This window comes from Diceros bicornis, chromosome 32, assembly GCF_020826845.1.
Source record: "Diceros bicornis minor isolate mBicDic1 chromosome 32, mDicBic1.mat.cur, whole genome shotgun sequence".
Classification (NCBI taxonomy): Eukaryota; Metazoa; Chordata; class Mammalia; order Perissodactyla; family Rhinocerotidae; genus Diceros; species Diceros bicornis.
In genome coordinates, this window is record NC_080771.1 from 6,754,688 (window position 1) to 6,772,255 (window position 17,568).

General features: G+C 39.8%; 1 protein-coding gene across 5 annotated transcripts in view; it reads right to left on the reverse strand.

The window, feature by feature from the left end:
- Positions 1-4,425: 4,425 nt before the first annotated feature.
- RPGRIP1L (RPGRIP1 like) overlaps positions 4,426-17,568 on the reverse strand; it is a 96,158-nt gene continuing 83,015 nt past the window's right edge. For all 5 annotated transcript variants that reach the window (XM_058527824.1, XM_058527823.1, XM_058527820.1 and 2 more), the window contains 3 exons: positions 15,460-15,544; positions 10,287-10,420; positions 4,426-7,389 (listed from right to left, as the gene is read on the reverse strand). In XM_058527824.1, coding sequence (XP_058383807.1) covers positions 7,277-7,389; positions 10,287-10,420; positions 15,460-15,544 — 332 coding nt within the window. In that variant the 3' untranslated portion in view covers positions 4,426-7,276. The remainder of the gene's footprint in view (positions 7,390-10,286; positions 10,421-15,459; positions 15,545-17,568) is intronic.

Here is a 17,568-nt window from a genome sequence, read left to right on the forward strand (position 1 = left end):
GATTTTCTTTGTGTTTACCCAGCTTGGGCATACAGGATTAAGTCATTCTATCTGTGCCTTATGTGTATTCTGGAAAATTCTTAGGCATTATCTCTTGGAATATTGATTCTAATTGTCTTTTACTTCTCCAGGGACTTCAGTTATGTGTATAACTTTCCACACAATCCCATGTCTTTTATCTATCCCCTCGCCTTTTTAGTATTTTCCATTTTTCTTTCCACACATCAGAATGGATATTTCCTTGATATTTTTTTAGTTTACTAAGTCTGTCTTCAATTATCTCTGATTTGCTGTGAGATCCACCTAGTAAATTCTTTTTATTATTATTATTTTATTTTATTTTTTTGTGTGAGGAAGATCAGCCCTGAGCTAACATCCATGCCAATCCTCCCCTTTTTGCTGAGGAAGACCGGCTCTGAGCTAACATCTATTGCCAGTCCTCCTCCTTTTTTCCCCAAAGCCCCAGTAGATAGTTGTATGTCATAACTGCACATCCTTCTAGTTGCTGTATGTGGGACGCCGCCTCAGCATGGCCGGAGAAGCGGTGCGTTGGTTTGCGCTTGGGATCCGAACCCGGGCCACCAGTACGGAGCACGCGCACTTAACCACTAAGCCACGAGGCCGGCTTCCCACCTAGTAAATTCTTAATTTCAGTTATTTTAATTTTCATTTATAAAATTTCCACTTGGGTCTTTTTTAGTAACATCCAATTCTATGTCAACTATCTTGATTGTTTTTTAACTCTACGAACATATTAAACATTGTTTTTTGAAGCTCACAGGTGATTTCATTATCTGAATTACTTATGGGTGTTTCACTTATCTGTGGTCTTAGTCTTCAGTCAGATGGTCTCGTCTCCTTATGTGCCTAATTTTATATGTGTACCAAACACTGTCCATAACAAATGTAGGAATAAGTTGAGGGAGGAATAATTTGAGCCTGGGGGAGTTACTGGGACTCCTAGTCTTTGGTGGACCCTAAATTACAGTTTTTGTTCTACAAAGTCCTATGAGTCTGTCGAAAGCTCCGTTCAGCTTCTGACCCTGTTACTCATGGGTTCAGATTGGCAGATGCCTCTGGGAGAAAATCAGCCTCATGTCTTTGAGCTTTCCTCTGTTTCCAGAGCTGGTTCCTGTCATTTCTTACAGCCTAGATAGCTGGTGATACTTTGATGTTTTCAAACACTTTGTACGTGTGTGTGTGTATATATATATCACATATATACAAAATGTGTGCCTATGTGTGTGTGTATCAAGTCAGCTTTTCTAGTTGTTCTTAACAGGAAGGGTGGTCCAAACCACCAAATTCACCATTACTAAGGTAGAACTCCATCCTGCTGAAAGGTTTTGATTCTTATTTTGTTTTCTTATGGCATATGGATACAGGATTCTTTTTTTTTTTTTAATTTTTGTGTGTGTGTGTGTGTGTGTGTGAAGATTAGTCCTGAGCTAACATCTGTTGCCAATCCTCCTCTTTTTGCTGAGGAAGATTGGCCCTGGGCTAACATCTGTGCCCATCTTCCTCTACTTTATATGTGGGACGCCTGCCACAGCATGGCTTGATAAGCAGTGCATAGGTCCGTGCCTGGGACCTGAACCTGTGAACCCCAGGCCACCGAAGCAGAGCGTGCGAGTTTAACCACTATGCCACTGGGTCGGCCCCCAGGATTCTTTTTTTAAGTAGAACTTAGTGGTACTGGATTTTCCTGGACCAGCCAGGGCAGATAATCTTAGGGGTGGAGGAGGAGTTGGGGTGGCTTACAAGGTTTATCAATAGATGACCTCTTTTTATTAATATTGATACCAATTAATGATACTGTCTTGTTTCTCTGGGGCCCATAGTTTCAGCTGGTTCCTTCTTTGATTTCACTACTATGGCTCCAAGGGATACGTCGCCCTTCCAAAATGCCCCCTTCTCTTTTGGAAGAGGTCTTTCCCAGGCTGCTAGCTCTGGTCCTATGTACTTTCCAAGCCCATCCCTTTACTTCCCCAGTGGCCAATACTCTGACCCACCAGGCCTCAGACCTCTTCTCAGTATGTCCCCACCCAGAGTGGATCTTCTCCTTCTGGGGGAACCTTAGTTGATATTATCTGTGTTCTGTAACCACCAGAATCCTGTCATATGCTCCTCTCTTATGCCTTGCCTTGCCCTCCCTCTGTTGTGGGCTTCTGACTGATTTTTATTTATTTCTCCCATTTACATATAAAGTGAAGTTTGTAAAATTTTCTGTCTCCTAGTTATGTTGTAGGAGTGGGTTATTTATTGTCCTCTTGGAATCCAGAACAATAATACATATTTTTAACTTTTAGATAGGATTATTTTTTAGCTATTCTTTTACTATTGATTTCTAATTTCATTGCATTTTGCTTAGAGAAACATAGTCTATAAGATTTTGATTCTTTGGAAATTGCAAGTTCCTTTGTGACTGAGTACATGGTTGATTTTTCTTTGAGTGTTCCATGTGCATTCTATATTCGAGTTTAGCAACCATATTAAGCAAATCTTCTGGACTTTTTATTATTCTTTGACCTATCACTCTCTGAGAGTTAAAATCTACTAAAATTGATGTAGCCACGATATTTTGTCCATAGTTCTGTTGATTGTTGCTTCACGTATTTTGAGGCTGTACTGTTAGGTAGTTCAAGTTCATTGTATCTTTGACCTGTTGTTCCCTTTACCAGTATAAAATGTCCTTCTTTGCCCCTCGTTTTCCACTTTGAATTCTATTTTGTCTGATATTAAAACTGTTACCTTGCCTTAATGTTTACATGCTCAATACATCTATCTCTTGTGTTATAGCTTGTCTTTCCTCTCTTGGTTAAAAAAATATCCCAACCTCTAGGTTGTATGTAGTCTCTTAAGTTTTCTTCTAAAATTTCCTTTATTTTCCCTATTGTTAATGATGACATGTGTAGTTACAAAAAAGCACATTTACACCAAATAAAGCTTGACTTTAATGACACATTTCCTTAAAATTAAAAAAAAAATTCCTTATGCTTCAACTCCTTACCAGTAATTCCTGAGAGCTTTCTGAGTTACGGCTTCTGTTACTTCACTGTAAAAAGGTACAAGAAGCAAAGATACAAAAATTAGCTTGCTGTTTCCTTAATTTCATAATGGCTGAGTAACAGTGCCCCTGTCACGTCAAATGAAGAACAGTCTTCACACAAAGGGACACTTGGGAAAGCTTTGGGGCTCTCACAGATGCCGGCCCTAAAGAAGTGGCTGCAGCACCGAGAAAAAGGGAAGGAGAAATGTGCTCTGACTAACTGAAAATGAGTAAGGGACGGGCAGACAGGAGGGAGGAGACGGTCGGCTGAGGAGAGGCGTGAACAGAACAGATGACGGAACTACCAAAATGGTAAATTTGAAAACTAATGGTGTTCAGTGAAGAGAGAGGTGATGCCGTCACAGGGATGAGGAAGGCAAATCTCAGGAAAGAATGAGAAGGGGCAAAAAGCAGAAGAAACGCCCAAAGGTGTCCACCACAGAAAAGGGGCCGTGTTCTGAGAGAACCAGAGTTTACTTCAGAAAAACTGAAGGGAAAACCTGGTTTACTATATTAGTCAGTGTTCTGTGGAAAATGGAAGGGCAAGAACAAAAGGTGTCACAGTACCAGGAACATGGGCCCAATTTTCTGGAAGGTTAGACAGTAAGGTACAGCCCACTGGTAGCACTTTGAAATGGAAGTGAAAATTCTATCTTGCAAGATAAAAGAGATTAGGGCAAGGAGATGTTTTCTAATTCTATATTTTCAGTTTTTAAAGCACTTGTTTCTATAGCTTTGATATTTTTTAGCTTTCTGGTTGACCCCTGGAGGTTGTTTTTGTTCTGCACAAAGGGACGTAAAGCGGTGTTTGCTCCCATTCATGGATCTAATTAGGCATGTTGCCCAATCTATAATAAATCATGGGTTTAGTTTTTCTTTGTTCAGGTAGTCAGAGGCCTTCAGGCATGAGTGTCTTATTAAAGTGTTCTCTCATAGTTGGGGATGAATTATCATCTTGATATTGTCAATCACTCAGTAATGTTATATCCCAAAGCTCCCCCTCGGATGTTCTGTACCACACAAAGATGACATTTTATTCTCATGTTTGTTCACAGACATGATTCACATTTTGCTATCTAGTGCATAAGGAGATCATTCTAAATCGGCAAAAGCACTAGTTTGACTAAAAAGTTATTTTCCATATCCACAAAAATGTTAATCAGGTTCTTGTTAGAACACGTGTAAGAAGTGGTTTTCATTGTCACAGCTCTTGATGTCAGATGACTAAAATAGTTTATGTTTTGTTGTGGGAACATGGGTGAACGCAGAACCTCCCAAATCACAGGACCACTTCTCTGCCCACACTTCTTCATAACACACAGAAATTATTTGTGTTTTCTGGTAATGAACGAATGGCAGGACCAGCAGAATTTCAACGTGGCTGTTCTTTATTTGATTAAATATATTCTCTATTTATTCTTAAAAAAACTAATTTAAGTTAAACAGTAATAAACCATGATAATTTAGAAAACATGTTGAAACTGAGAGTGAAGAGAAATGTTCTCTCTGTAACCCACACTGTAAACCATGAAACCTATTTTTGTCAACTGTGTCTCATGACAGTGGCTGGGAATTGAACATTTCTACTACAGTAGGCAAAAAAACATGTAAAATACACTCTCCCACATACCGCATCACATCTCTATTTATGTTTCCAAACTAAAAGCATTACAGCCCAAAAAAGTGCTGAGTGCATGGTGTACGTCTACACCAGGAGCTGTCAGTTCACATAAGCAGCACCTTACACTGGTGTGGGAGTCACTACTGGCACCCCTGGCCCCCGAGCCACACTTAATGGACCAGGCTTGGCTCACCAAGAGAAAACCATTGCTCTGTAATCCAAAAGGTGAAGAACTTTTCAATGAACTCTGGTCAACACAAGACAAAAGAAAAAATTATTCCTGGACAGATTATGAAACCCAGGTGAAGCATCCATATGATAGCATTCAATACCACTTATCCACTTCAAAATGTGTAGCAGCTATTCAGTTACTTATAAAATGAGTTTTGTGAAAATTGATGTAGTTTGTATTTCAAAACTAGAAAAGGAATCTTCAATAATCTGTTATGTTAAACATGAATGTGACAGAAACATGGCTAATTCTCTAATCTTATCTGAGGTACACATTCCACACAGCTGACTAGATCTCAGAAGTTTTCTAATAAAAACTTCCCCTTTCCACTGAAAGATCATAAGAAGTCAGTGCAATCCAGTTCTCCTCCCTACAGAAAGGGTATTTAGTTTGGGATGTAACGTTATAAAACAATAATAGAAAACTCCTGTGAGAATACCACAATAAATGTCTCAAAAACCACCCAGTTAATCCCAGGGTATAATCCTGCTGTTTTAAATTACTGCAGGGAATATATGGGCCTTAATGACACTGTAACTGCATAGAGCCAAAGAAAGCTAGAAACAGAGGCCAAAAAGATGAGCTCAGAGCCGGCTGAAGCGACAACAAACATGCGGCTGTTTGCTAGGACTGGAGAGGTCTAGTCTGCAGATGTTTGTGGTCTCTAGAAGGTTCCAGAGCAATGAGTTGTTAGGAAGATTTGCCGAGTTTGATGAGAGCAAGATTCTTCTTGGAGATGGCGGGCCCCCAACAGGGAGGCCCAATGGTAGAGACAGAATTTATAGATTTCTGTGGTCAGATCGTACTCTACTGGTCCGACAATGTACATCAACAAATTAATATTGTGCGGATGTCATTTCAAAGCCTCCTAAAGACGAGAGTCATTATTGAAGCCATTAGAGCACAGATGGTTCAAACTATATGCAGATATTCATACTTGCATTTTTGCATTATAGCTGCTTTTTTTTTTTCTGTTGAACTGTAATGAATTGTCTCATAATCTATTCCATCTTCTTGCCATTAGCAGGCTTTGAATGTTCACAAATAGGAGCAAAGAACTCATTTTCCAGAGCTTTAATCACACAAAGAGGGAATGCCTAATTCTCTAAATGAAATGGTCTGTGATCACTGAAGCAGAGATTTAATATATCACGGCAAATTAGGTAGATTTTAATAAATTACTTATCTCCCTGAATACTTTACATATGCTTAAGAAGGAACATAGCCTGTTTGCAAACAGTGAAAACCCACAGCCTATAAAAATCCTTTGAAGAAAATGACAAATAAAAAAGTAAATTAAAAAATGAAATGCATTATATCCCAGACCTCTAGAGACAATTCCTTTGCAGCATTGATTCACAGCTCCATTAAAAATATCAATTAAATCCTTCAGTGAGATTGAGTAAAAGCTAGAAAATTAACTTTCTGAGCTGCTTTTCGAGGATCTGGTTATCCAGATACACCCCAGCATTGTACGAGTTTGATGTAAATTTAAAAAATGATAAAAAGATACTCCTTTCAGGTCTAACTAAGCATATCAGAATTTGAGCCATATTTTGAATAATTCCTTTCTATGTCATAAGCTAAGTTTTCAAAGTGTAAATTTCATGTATATATATGTAACTATCTCTCTCCTCTTTATATACACACATCCCTGGATCTCATATCACCATTACAAATACATGAAAATAATACGAGTAGGAAGAACTCTAATTTTTAAGAAAAAAACCCAAAAACTTACAGTAATTTAATAAGTTGGTACCAAGTCTTATTCTTTATATTTAATTGATAGAAACTGCATGCATCAAAGAAAATGCATACTGAGCTTTAATGTGCATAAAATGGACATTAGCATTTAAAGAGGAAGATTAACACACTAATCTAAGTAATTTTCATATATTGCTTCTAATAAAATCTTCACAGTATAAAACTCTTAATGAGGCTAATCATAGGCATTCCATTTAGTGGGACGATTAGGGATAACATAAAAGTATTTCTTTTTCAGAGGTTTGCTAAGATTTATGCTTTTTGCTTATTAAAAATAAAAATGGGAATTGCATTTCAGTTCTTCATAAGAAAATGTTGAAAATGCAAATAGACTTTCTCAAGCATCGTGTAGGTATAAATTATTGAGAGGGTGATGCCCATCGTGGAGAACTTAAATCCTCAGGGTGGCAGTCAAGGGAAGGAGGGAATAGAAAATAAACAAATGAAAAAGTATACAAAACCTGAACACTTCAAACCCAGGCCTCCCCCCTCCCAGCTTCCCATGAATTATAGATTATATACAACAGAGTAATTACAAAAATCTCATCTAAGACCTTTCATGTGAGCATTTACTCAGGAGTAGGAGACGCCTCTGGAGCAGCTTCTCTCAAGCCTTCAGGTCATCTCTGCATTGCTGGTAGACAGACCGTAGGGCATGGAGGGCTTCGACTGTTACCCTGAGCTTGCCAATACCTCCACCACCTGCTCGTGCATCAAAAACTAGGGAGAAAATAGCAGAAAAGTGTTAATATCATTCAACAGACTCTTCTTCAGATAGGCTAGCTTAAACACTAGTTGAGAAGATAAAAACAGCTCTATCAAAGTCCAAAGTTCAGTGGCATCTCAGAAATCTAAAAATCAAAGTTTGTCACGTGTGTACGAAGATACATATTTTAGATGTATTACATGTATATATACACATTTCTTATAGAGCTAAGACTAATGATCTAATCCTGAAGTTTATCTAGTGGAAAGGCTATAGGATAATGATTCCTACACAGAACCAGAATTTCTAAGCTAGAAAGAAATAACAAGTCTAAAAGGGATCAGGATACAACAATGAAGAATTTGTTCTAACATACAGTGTTAACAAATTTCAGAATGGTAAACCACTGTAAAGAAGGTACATCATCGTAATTTGGATTGGTTATTTCCTCCTAAGGAAAACATTTCATTTAAAATAGATATGTGAATTTAGAAACAGTTAAAATGGCAGACTTAGGAATCTTAAATTCTGTGGATCGACTCTGAGGGTCCAGGAACTGAGGCTGCAGGAAAGCAGATGTGAAATTTCGAGTGTATGTAGGCTTTTCTTGGAAGGGGGGCTCAGCTTTTGCTGGTGTACCAAAGGCAGACTGGTGCAGGCCTTGGGCCTTCTCTGAGCTCAGTGGTGGGGGCCAGACGAGATGCTGATTTGGAACCTGGGACCCCATCCCTCTCTGGACAATGATACTTGCTAGTGACTCAAGGCCAGAATCCTGGACTTTGTAAGTTGGACAGCACTTAGGAGTCTATATAGTTTCCTGTTTATATTTCTTGTGGTTTTCCTTGAACTTTTAATGTGTGTGCATGTTTAATTCCAAGAAAAGCTGTGAGAAAACCTTCCAACAAAACTTAGGATACAGAGACTGAGGTGGAGCAAAGAGCTGCCAGGGAGATTGCAGGGGCACACGTGGTCCCCAGCTCACTCCCCTGAGTTTTCACCTCTTCTTTGGGCCTTCTCACTTCTACGTCTGGGACACAACAAAGACCTGACCAACGTTTAATTTTTTGACTCTTTCCCAAAACATGGCCACAACAGCTGTCTTGGTCAGATTAGTATGGTCCCATGTGGTCTTGCAGAGTGAGAAGATGGGTTGCTAAACAGAACTGACTGTAGAAAAGATTAAGAATATAAAGAATAGGGGCCAGCCCGGTGGCGCAAGCAGTTAAGTGTGCGCCTCCGCTGCGGCAGCCCCGGGTCTGCCGGTTCGGATCCTGGGTGCGCACCGACGCACTGCTTGGCAAGCCATGCTGTGGCGGCGTCCCATATAAAGTGGAGGAAGATGGGCACGGATGTTAGCCCAGGGCCAGTCTTCCTCAGCAAAAAAAGAGGAGGATTGGCAGATGTTAGCACAGGGCTGATCTTCCTCACAAAATAAATAAATAAATAAATAAAAGAATATAAAGGATAGGTAATTATGGTCATTTTTGTCAGACTCTCTTGGTTCTGGGTGTCTTTAATACAGTTTAGATTAATATTTTAATCCTCTCATCTTCTTCTGCACCTGCCAAACAAAGTTGTGACCAACTACCATGGAGTTGGATATGTGTAGTTTATAAAGATTTCCCAGAACAGGTTTCTAATTCGGTTATTTGATCTAATTTGGTTAATAATTTGGCTTGATCTGACTTTTGAGCACTTGACATATATCCAGGACAAGCTTGACATGTGAACCACGTGGTTCATGAACCGCTATGGTGTAAGCAGAGCACCTGGTACTTACAAGGTACTCAGTTAAGTGTTCATTTAATGCAGGAGTAAATGAGTAGACAAACCATGTACACCTTTCCAGAGATGGCTCTGCTCACACAACAAATGAGAAGAGGACTCAGCCTCGTTTCTTCATTTATTGTGTACAGTCGTCCCTCGGTGTCCAGGGGGCACTGGTTTCAGGAACCCCCACGGATACCAAAATCCACGATGCTCAAGTGCCTTATATAAAATGGCATAGAATTTGCATATAATCTATGCACGTCCTCCCATATACTTTAAATCATCTCTAGATTACTTATAAAACCTAACACAACGTAAATGCTACGCAATAGTCGTTACACTGTATTGTTTAGAGAATAACGACAAGAAAAAAAGTCTGTATGTGTTCAGTACAGATGTAACCATCGTAGGCCTTTCCATCCGCAATTGGCTGAATCTGAGGATGCGGAACCTATGGATATGCACGGCCAACTGTATCGTCCTGGCTACTCCTGATTATGATTTTAAAAAGTCTGACTCATAAAGTACAATTCCTTCAGCATGTTCTAAATATGTTCTATAAGAACAGAAGGTAGAAATTAAGCATCGTTGAGACTTGCCGGTGACACCTGGTGAGGTGGAAATCCAGGACAGCACATTCTGTCAGGAATCCCTTACTCCTTCCTGAATGCTGGTAGGAAACCAGTGACCAAAACTATTCAGAGTTATTTGCAGTGACTGTATCACTGGATTGTAATGTTGAATTAAAGAGAAGCCTTGCAAAAGACATTACAACGATCACTCAGAATAAGATGCTTTAGTTGAAATATGGCTTTTGACAGCATGAGTCTTCCAAAAACAACATTAGAAAAGTCCAACGGCCAAATTTTTGTCACACAACACCCCTAGTATTAACAAAATGCTTAATTCCTTATGAAATGCCATTAATTATTTTTCAATTTCTGTTGATTCAAAGGAAGGCAGAGGGGGAGGGCACGAGGGACGCAGGAGAGGCTTCCAGCTTCAACAAGTCAGCTTGAGTTGCAAAAGATTCAACTACTGTGTGACTCAACGTCCCTGCAGCCAGCAAAAAGGTTTTAATAAAGAATTTGGATTTCAGCAATTGTTTTTTGCACAAATTGAGCAACACTTCCCCCCGTACCATCGATGTCTTGCTCGATGATGTCTCTCCCCTCCCGAAACATGTCAGCGAGGTCGACGTTAGCAATGCCAACGTCCTCACACTCCAGATCCTGCTCATCCTCTGGAGGGTCGCTGACCACAGTGAAGCGAACGCTGACAAGGGCAAGAACAGAGAAAATCACCATAAAGTCAGAAAAATCATGACGAAACAAAACTCCCAAATAGGTTTTTATCACTAAGTATGAAATATCAAAGTTTCCAATTATCCCAATAAAAAATGACATTAGGTTAGATAAGTTACAACATGAACTATTAGAATTATTACAGCGCACTCAGCCTTCAAATGAACATTAATCCACTTTTCTCAGTACTGATTAACATTTATCCCTAGAATCTGAGAAAATGACCAGGCAAAGAGAAGAATCAGATGCTCACTCTCTCACACACTGTCTGGTCATATTTTGACACATCTACTTTCAAGGCTAAAAGGATCAAGTGAAAGAAGACCGTGGAGGTTAGGGCAGCATTGCCAATAGAAATGCAACATTTTCTATAGAAATGTATGACTTTGGAGTTGCTACTAAGCAATTTAACCAACCGTATGTGTTCTATAAAATGCAGAGATCATGCTCCCTGCGTGACAGTCTAAATCATGTTAGATAAATGTTGTAGCTCTGTCCAACAGCTATATGAAATGTTTCTATTACTTAGCAACCTCTTAACTTACAATCACAGCATCCAAGTTTTATTTTACTTTTAGACACATAATTGTAGGGGTCTGATGGAACTGATTTGAATTAGTGGCTTGTGTTGAGGCCAAACACATTTGGATTGACCAAATGGCAGGAATTGACAGTTAAGTACTCTTTTGATATGTCTTGGCAGCAAAGCTTAGACCAGGGATGCTTGGAAACTACCATTTTCAAAATGTATCCAACCAAAATCAGAAACAAAACAAGAAACTTGTTTCTTAGATAAAAATCTAAGTCTCTGGGGAATCATGCCTTGAAAAATATGCACAAATAAATTCCTTTCCAAACGCTTATAGGTAAACATGACAATATTTTTAACTAATTTGCTGAAAATAAGTATTCAACATTTCATTCCTTTACTTAAGTCCTTGTTTTTAGCTAGCAATAAATTTTGATTAGAAAATAGAAATCCCTTAAGTTGAAACCAAAGGTAATACCTATTCACAAAATAATTGTAAAAAGTGCAGATCCTGGACCGCAAGTGGGTAAGATGGGTGTTTTATATGACATATAAAACAGAAGGATTAAGATGGAGTTGTTAAGGGCATCCATTCTGGCTTCAAATTTCTGCTTTCCTACTTATTAGCTGTGTGACTCTGAACAAATTACTTAACCTCTCTGATAGGGCTCTTGTGAGCATCAAATGAGATGGTACATGTAAACAGTGCCTGGGACATAGTAAACACTGAGTAAATGTTTGCTCTTTTATTATTACTATTTTTAATTTAGGTAGAGCTGCTTACGTGTCTACACTTCTATGTGGAGAGAAAAAGAAGGCATGGAAAAGGCTTGTTTCAGTTGAGGACTGCGATTCCCAAACTATACAATCACTATACCACTCAATTAAATAAGAAGAACGATGATGGAAGAAATTGTCCTAAAATGAATATGCTTGGAAGAGTAAGAATTAAAAGTGATATTTGATGCACATTTTACATCCACAAGACTTACAGAAAAGACAGAGGCTACACAGATGGTAATAATAATATTAAGTGTTATCCTTATATAACGTCTCATATCTAAGGATCATATCTACATCACTTTACAAATGCAGACTATTACCTCCACTGAATATGAGAATTCTGAGACAAAAGGAAAAAAAATCTAAACGCCAGAGAAAGGGCTAGGAACAAAAATTACAATATTTCTGGCTTTAAATTCTATAGAGAGCAAAATGAGATATCAAATACAAAATCAAGAAACTATCAAGTTAAGCTAAAAAGGGAGGAAAGTACACTAAAATAATTTAAAAACTACCGTTTGGCTTAGGGTAAATGTCCACACACAGACACACACAGACATGCCCTATATCTCACCTTTAACCCCGCCAAACAAAGAGGTGAGACTTTGTTTCAGTCCCGGAGAGCCTACAGCCTGGCCTGAGGACGGGGATATACACGTGGGGTGGATGCCCAGTTCCCAAGGGGAGGCAAAGACGGGAGGAGCTGCACGGGCTGCTCCTGCTCCCCTCTGTCCCTCCACTTCTCAGCGGGACCGGCCCTGCTGAGTCCCCCCGCCGGGCCCTGGAAACACCCCTCTGTATATTGCTTCACGCCGGGATTCTCTCTTCCTGGAATGATCTTCCTGGGGCTCTTCACGACACGATTGGGTTCTCTCATCCTTCACTAACCAGCCTAAATGTCACCTCCTCAGGTTCGCCTATTATCTTCTATTTTAGCAACTTGAACTTTCTCTTAGTCTTTGTTGTAATAAGCAATTGGTTGATTTGTTCACTTGTTGTTGTCTGTCTTCCTCAGTGGCATATAAACTCCACGAGTACAGAGACTTCCCCTCCTTTACCATTTTAGCTCCTGATACTTATATGGGGACTAGAAATATTTGTCGAATTACGCTGTGAACTGCAGAAGGGAAGTCCCTATTGAAGGCTGGCTTCTTTGGGGAAGGTTTACTGGAGAAGGCAGGCTTTGGGCTGGGCCTCAAGATTCAGATCTCAAATGTCACTTGCTGTTATTTAGGAAATCAGAAGGCACTAAAACTGCTTAAATAATTTAACACAATTTCTGAGTCTTTTCTCATTCTGAAATAATTCATTTTTACTTGAAACAGGACAGAAGAGCCTATGGTCACCAGTGAGTTTTGCATATTAAATGCTGATAGTTATGTTGAATCTGCTCAATATTACACTGCTAAAGAGAAGAAATGAGACCAAAAAGGAACCTTAAGTCAGTGTCAAAACTATGACTTGAAATAAATAATTTTTAAAGTCTCATTTCAGCGTTTTGCCTCCGTTTTGAGGTGACACTTGTATATTTGCAAATGTAGCCTGGGGCAGGATGCAAAGGTACTATGTATAATTCATTATACATTGTATATAACTTTATGCACATCAGAGAGGATAGGCCAAACTTCTCTAACTGTGGCTTTGTAAGTTATCACCAATATTCAAGAGGGTTGCTGTCTGAGAAAATAAATTCTTATAAATTGGGAAGTACTTTAAGTAATGTGACCTCCGAGCATTTCACAAAGGTGAGAACATTCACTGGAATAACAATTCTCTTTTGGTTGTGGAAATATGTAAATATAAACTCCCTTCTTTTTTCTCTTGAGAAAATGCTACTGTCAAGGGAGAACAGTGGGACAGGCCATTGTGCGTGAGTCCCCATTCCCTCCCATGGCGGCCTGAGGACACACGGCCAGCACTCGGGTGTTCACGCAGTGTCATCAGCCGTGACTCAGTCACTTTGCACCTGCAATGTCTCTCTCGGTTTTTCTGAAGAACGACATAAACATTTGTGTCTCTGTGGGGCATTTAAAGATTTTTAGAGAAAGAATGATGGGAGAGTAGGAGTCATTACTGTTACTGTGGACTTTTTTTTAATTTTTAAAACTATTTTGGTACAAATAAGTAGGTCTTCTGAGGAAAGGCAGGTCTAAAATTAAAGCAGAATCTGCCTGTTTTTAAAATAGACACTTTCAAAGAAACAAAACTGCTCTCCCCCGACAAGGACTGCTACTTGTAATATGTTCTAACATTCCAGAAACAAAGTGAACACGGAGGCAGGTGAGTAAGACTGAGCAGACCGATAAGGCCAGCCCAGGTCCTGTCCACGGGAACAGAGCTCAGTCCCAGACAGTGATGACCCGGCTTGCTGACCACAGAGAGGGAGATGATGTGGCCAGTGCTGTGCAGTCACTAGTGACCTGGGATACCCCTGGGGGACTGGTGGTATCTGAGGGGCTTTGAAAGAAGCCCAAGTATACAAAGTTAATAAGTAAAACTTGAGTGATTATCTACCATCCTAGGAAAAACAGAACCTCAGGTGAATTAACGGGATTTTACCACCACTTCTTCAGAATTGAGATCCGAACAAACAGTATACATACTGGGAGTTAATGAAAAAGCTACCATCAGATCCCAAAAGCCAAGAATCCCAGTCTCCTTTCTTGCAACAGAAGATCAAATGCTCTTGAGAAAAATACAATGTCTTTAACATTCACTTCATGACTCTAGTAAAGGAAAGGACTTGAGTCTCTTTCTAAGGTGGCGGGTCCATTCTCAAGGCAGTGAGAGGCTGTTTCGTCTATGGGCCATAAAGGCAAGGAGAGGAGGACAACGGAGAGATCAAGGGTCCACCCAGGCCAGGGGGGAGAGCCAGCAAAGGGGCGTTGGTGAAACCCAGCTCAGGAGTTAACCGGCAGTTAGATAGCTCCTTAAACCGCATGGAGGGAGGCTCACACAGAAGCACAAACGTACTAAGATCAGGTTTTTTTCCTTCTCAAAAGGGTATAATTTCTCTACTGAACCAGAATTGCAAAAGCGTCCTGTTCAAATTTGAAAAGAAAAAATGCATTGAGAGAATAATACGAAATGATGGCTTACTAAACAACGACAGCAAGGTGAAAATTACTCTGCAAGGCTGATGAGCTTCTACAAATACTAATATATTACTACTACTCACAACGACCAGAATGAACGCTTAGTGTGCACTCACCATGCGTGTTCTACCCATCTTACATAAATTCTCTCATTTAATCCTCACAACAACCCTATATGGTATCATCTCCATTTTACAGACAAAGAAAATGAGGCACGGGGTCATTGTCTGAGGTCAGACAGCAAGTAGGTGATGGAACAAGAATTTACACGCAAGCCACTTGACCCCAGGGTGCACCCTCCTCGCACCCAACTGCTACGCTCTGTGCAGTTACACCTGAACAGCAACAGGATACTTTTCGTACACGGTACAGTCTTTTGATTTGCAAAGCACTATAGGATCTTCCCAGTTACCTGCATGGTAGGCAGGGCTCCTACATTTCTAGGAGGAAGGAGACCCAGAGAGGTCACATACTCATTCAAGGACATGGAGTGAATCGGGGAAGTCAGGTGTTCTGAGTCCTCATCTTGTGCTTTTCTTCACCACACCATGCTACAGAGACCTTTACATAAACCATCAGATAATTCAGAATGCTTAAATGTACCTTCTATTAGGCATCTCTTGTTTTAGTAGTACAGCTTTTAAGATGTCTCTCTTTGCTTGGTTGTTTTCTTTATCCACGTAGATCACTACACCAAAAAAAAAAAAAAAATCCACAGAAGGAAGTCACTCAGGAATATGCTACATTAGTACCATTCTGTATTTGTATAAATACCTGTTCTTAGAGACGCAAGTCGTTCCACCTCACTTGTACGCCTGGCAAAACAAAGCAGCTCTGGAAACCAGAATCAAATCTGAATAGTCATGTGATCTAGTGTCATGTCACTGGCAGGTTTATGTGCACACTGTCAGAAAAGATACAAGCAACATCTAAGAGTGCCACATTGCTGTCACTGCCTGTTAATGGCACTGGCAGTCATGACAGTAAAAGCCAGCGGTCTTTATTGCTTTGTATTTGAGGGATTTACTGCATTTTCTTTCGCCCAAGAAGCGAGTGATAATGATAATGTATGGCAGAGAGCTTGTCCTTCCTGACAGCCTCGGTAATTTAATCCTTCTCTCCTGCCACAACATGCAATAAAAGAGGCATCTAGCCTACTGGGCTGAGGAAACCCACAGGCTGGTGTCTGCTGGTGTTTGGGTGGGGGGAACGGGAGAGAAACATGGAGGGAGGGAGAGCGAGAGTCTCTTTAGGGTATGAAGTTTGTCTCTGGTTTTAAAGGTACACGCTGGCATGCAGGAATGTGGCCAGACTCTACTTAGCTGAAATACTACCTAGCTGGATAACTGATCGACAGTCCCACCAGAAAGAAGATACCTGAAACCAGAAAGAGACACTTGAACACCTGAAACTGTAAATAAGCATCTGTGCTTTGGGAAAACGGCATCTCAGAGTGTGAACATTCCAACTTTCACCCTGATTATTTTTTCTCAGCTCGGCAGCCTTCCAGCCATGCCTTAGCTTCTGAAGACACTTATTCTTCAGATGCCCCTTTGGAGCTAAAGGCTCCCCTGTGACCAGATCTCAGCTTAGAGATTATCGCTGATCAAAAGTACACAGGGTGAAAGGCACCATGACAATAAAGCCAGGCTCCGTGGGAACAAACGTTTCATACTGAGAATGTTTCCCTGGACAATTTTAGTTCAATCTCAAATTACGATGCAATCGACTCATTTAATGGCTTGGCTCAGTTGAGCAAATATTAACTAAGGGCCAAAGATGTGCTGGGTACCGAGTTAGGCACGCAAGGTGGGAGACACAAAGGTGTCTGTGTAGGGTTAGGTTAGAGGTTTAAGAGAAGTAAAAAACAAGGTCAAAGAGGCATCTTAGCTTATTGCTCTTTGCACGATGCCATATTAGTAAATGTGACTAATTATACAGGTTACTGAGATTTACAGGAATCAAAAAAGACAAAGAAGGCCAGCCCTGGTGACCTAGTGGTTACGTTTGGTGCGATCTGCTTCAGTGGCCCAGGTTCATTTCCTGGGCGCAGACCTACACTACTCATCTGTCAGTGGCCATGCTGTGGTGGTGGCTCACATACAAAAAGAGGAAGATTGGCAGCGGATGTTAGCTCAGCATGAATCTTCCTCAGCAAAAGAAAAAAAAAAAAGACAAAGGTTCACAGTATTTTGTAAATGTAGTGTTTTACTTATCAATGGTAAATAGTCACGTTTATAGATGCTAATAGATGAGTTCCACTAAAGCTGGGAGATGTACCTCATTTTGGGCACCATTACACCAAGCTAAATGGGAATTTTTTGTTTTTGCTGTCAATCACCAATTCAAGATGTGGTAACTATATCCTCTTTGACCTCAGAGTACTAAAGGTTTTAAGCCATAATGGTCTACATTGTTTTTCTGTAATAATTTTTTTGTTAATTTTTTTCCCCAGTTTTATTGACAGATAATTGACATATAACATTGTATTAATTTTAGATGTACAACATAAAGATTTGCTATATGTATATATTTCGAAATGATCATAATAAGTTTAGTTCCATCACCTCACATACTACAAATTTTTTTTCCTCATGATAAGAACTTTTAAGATTTACTCTTAGCAACTTTCAATTATGCAATACAGTATTGTTAACTATAATGGTCTACATTGTTTGAAGATAAAGGTAATCTTAATGATTAAACAGGAAA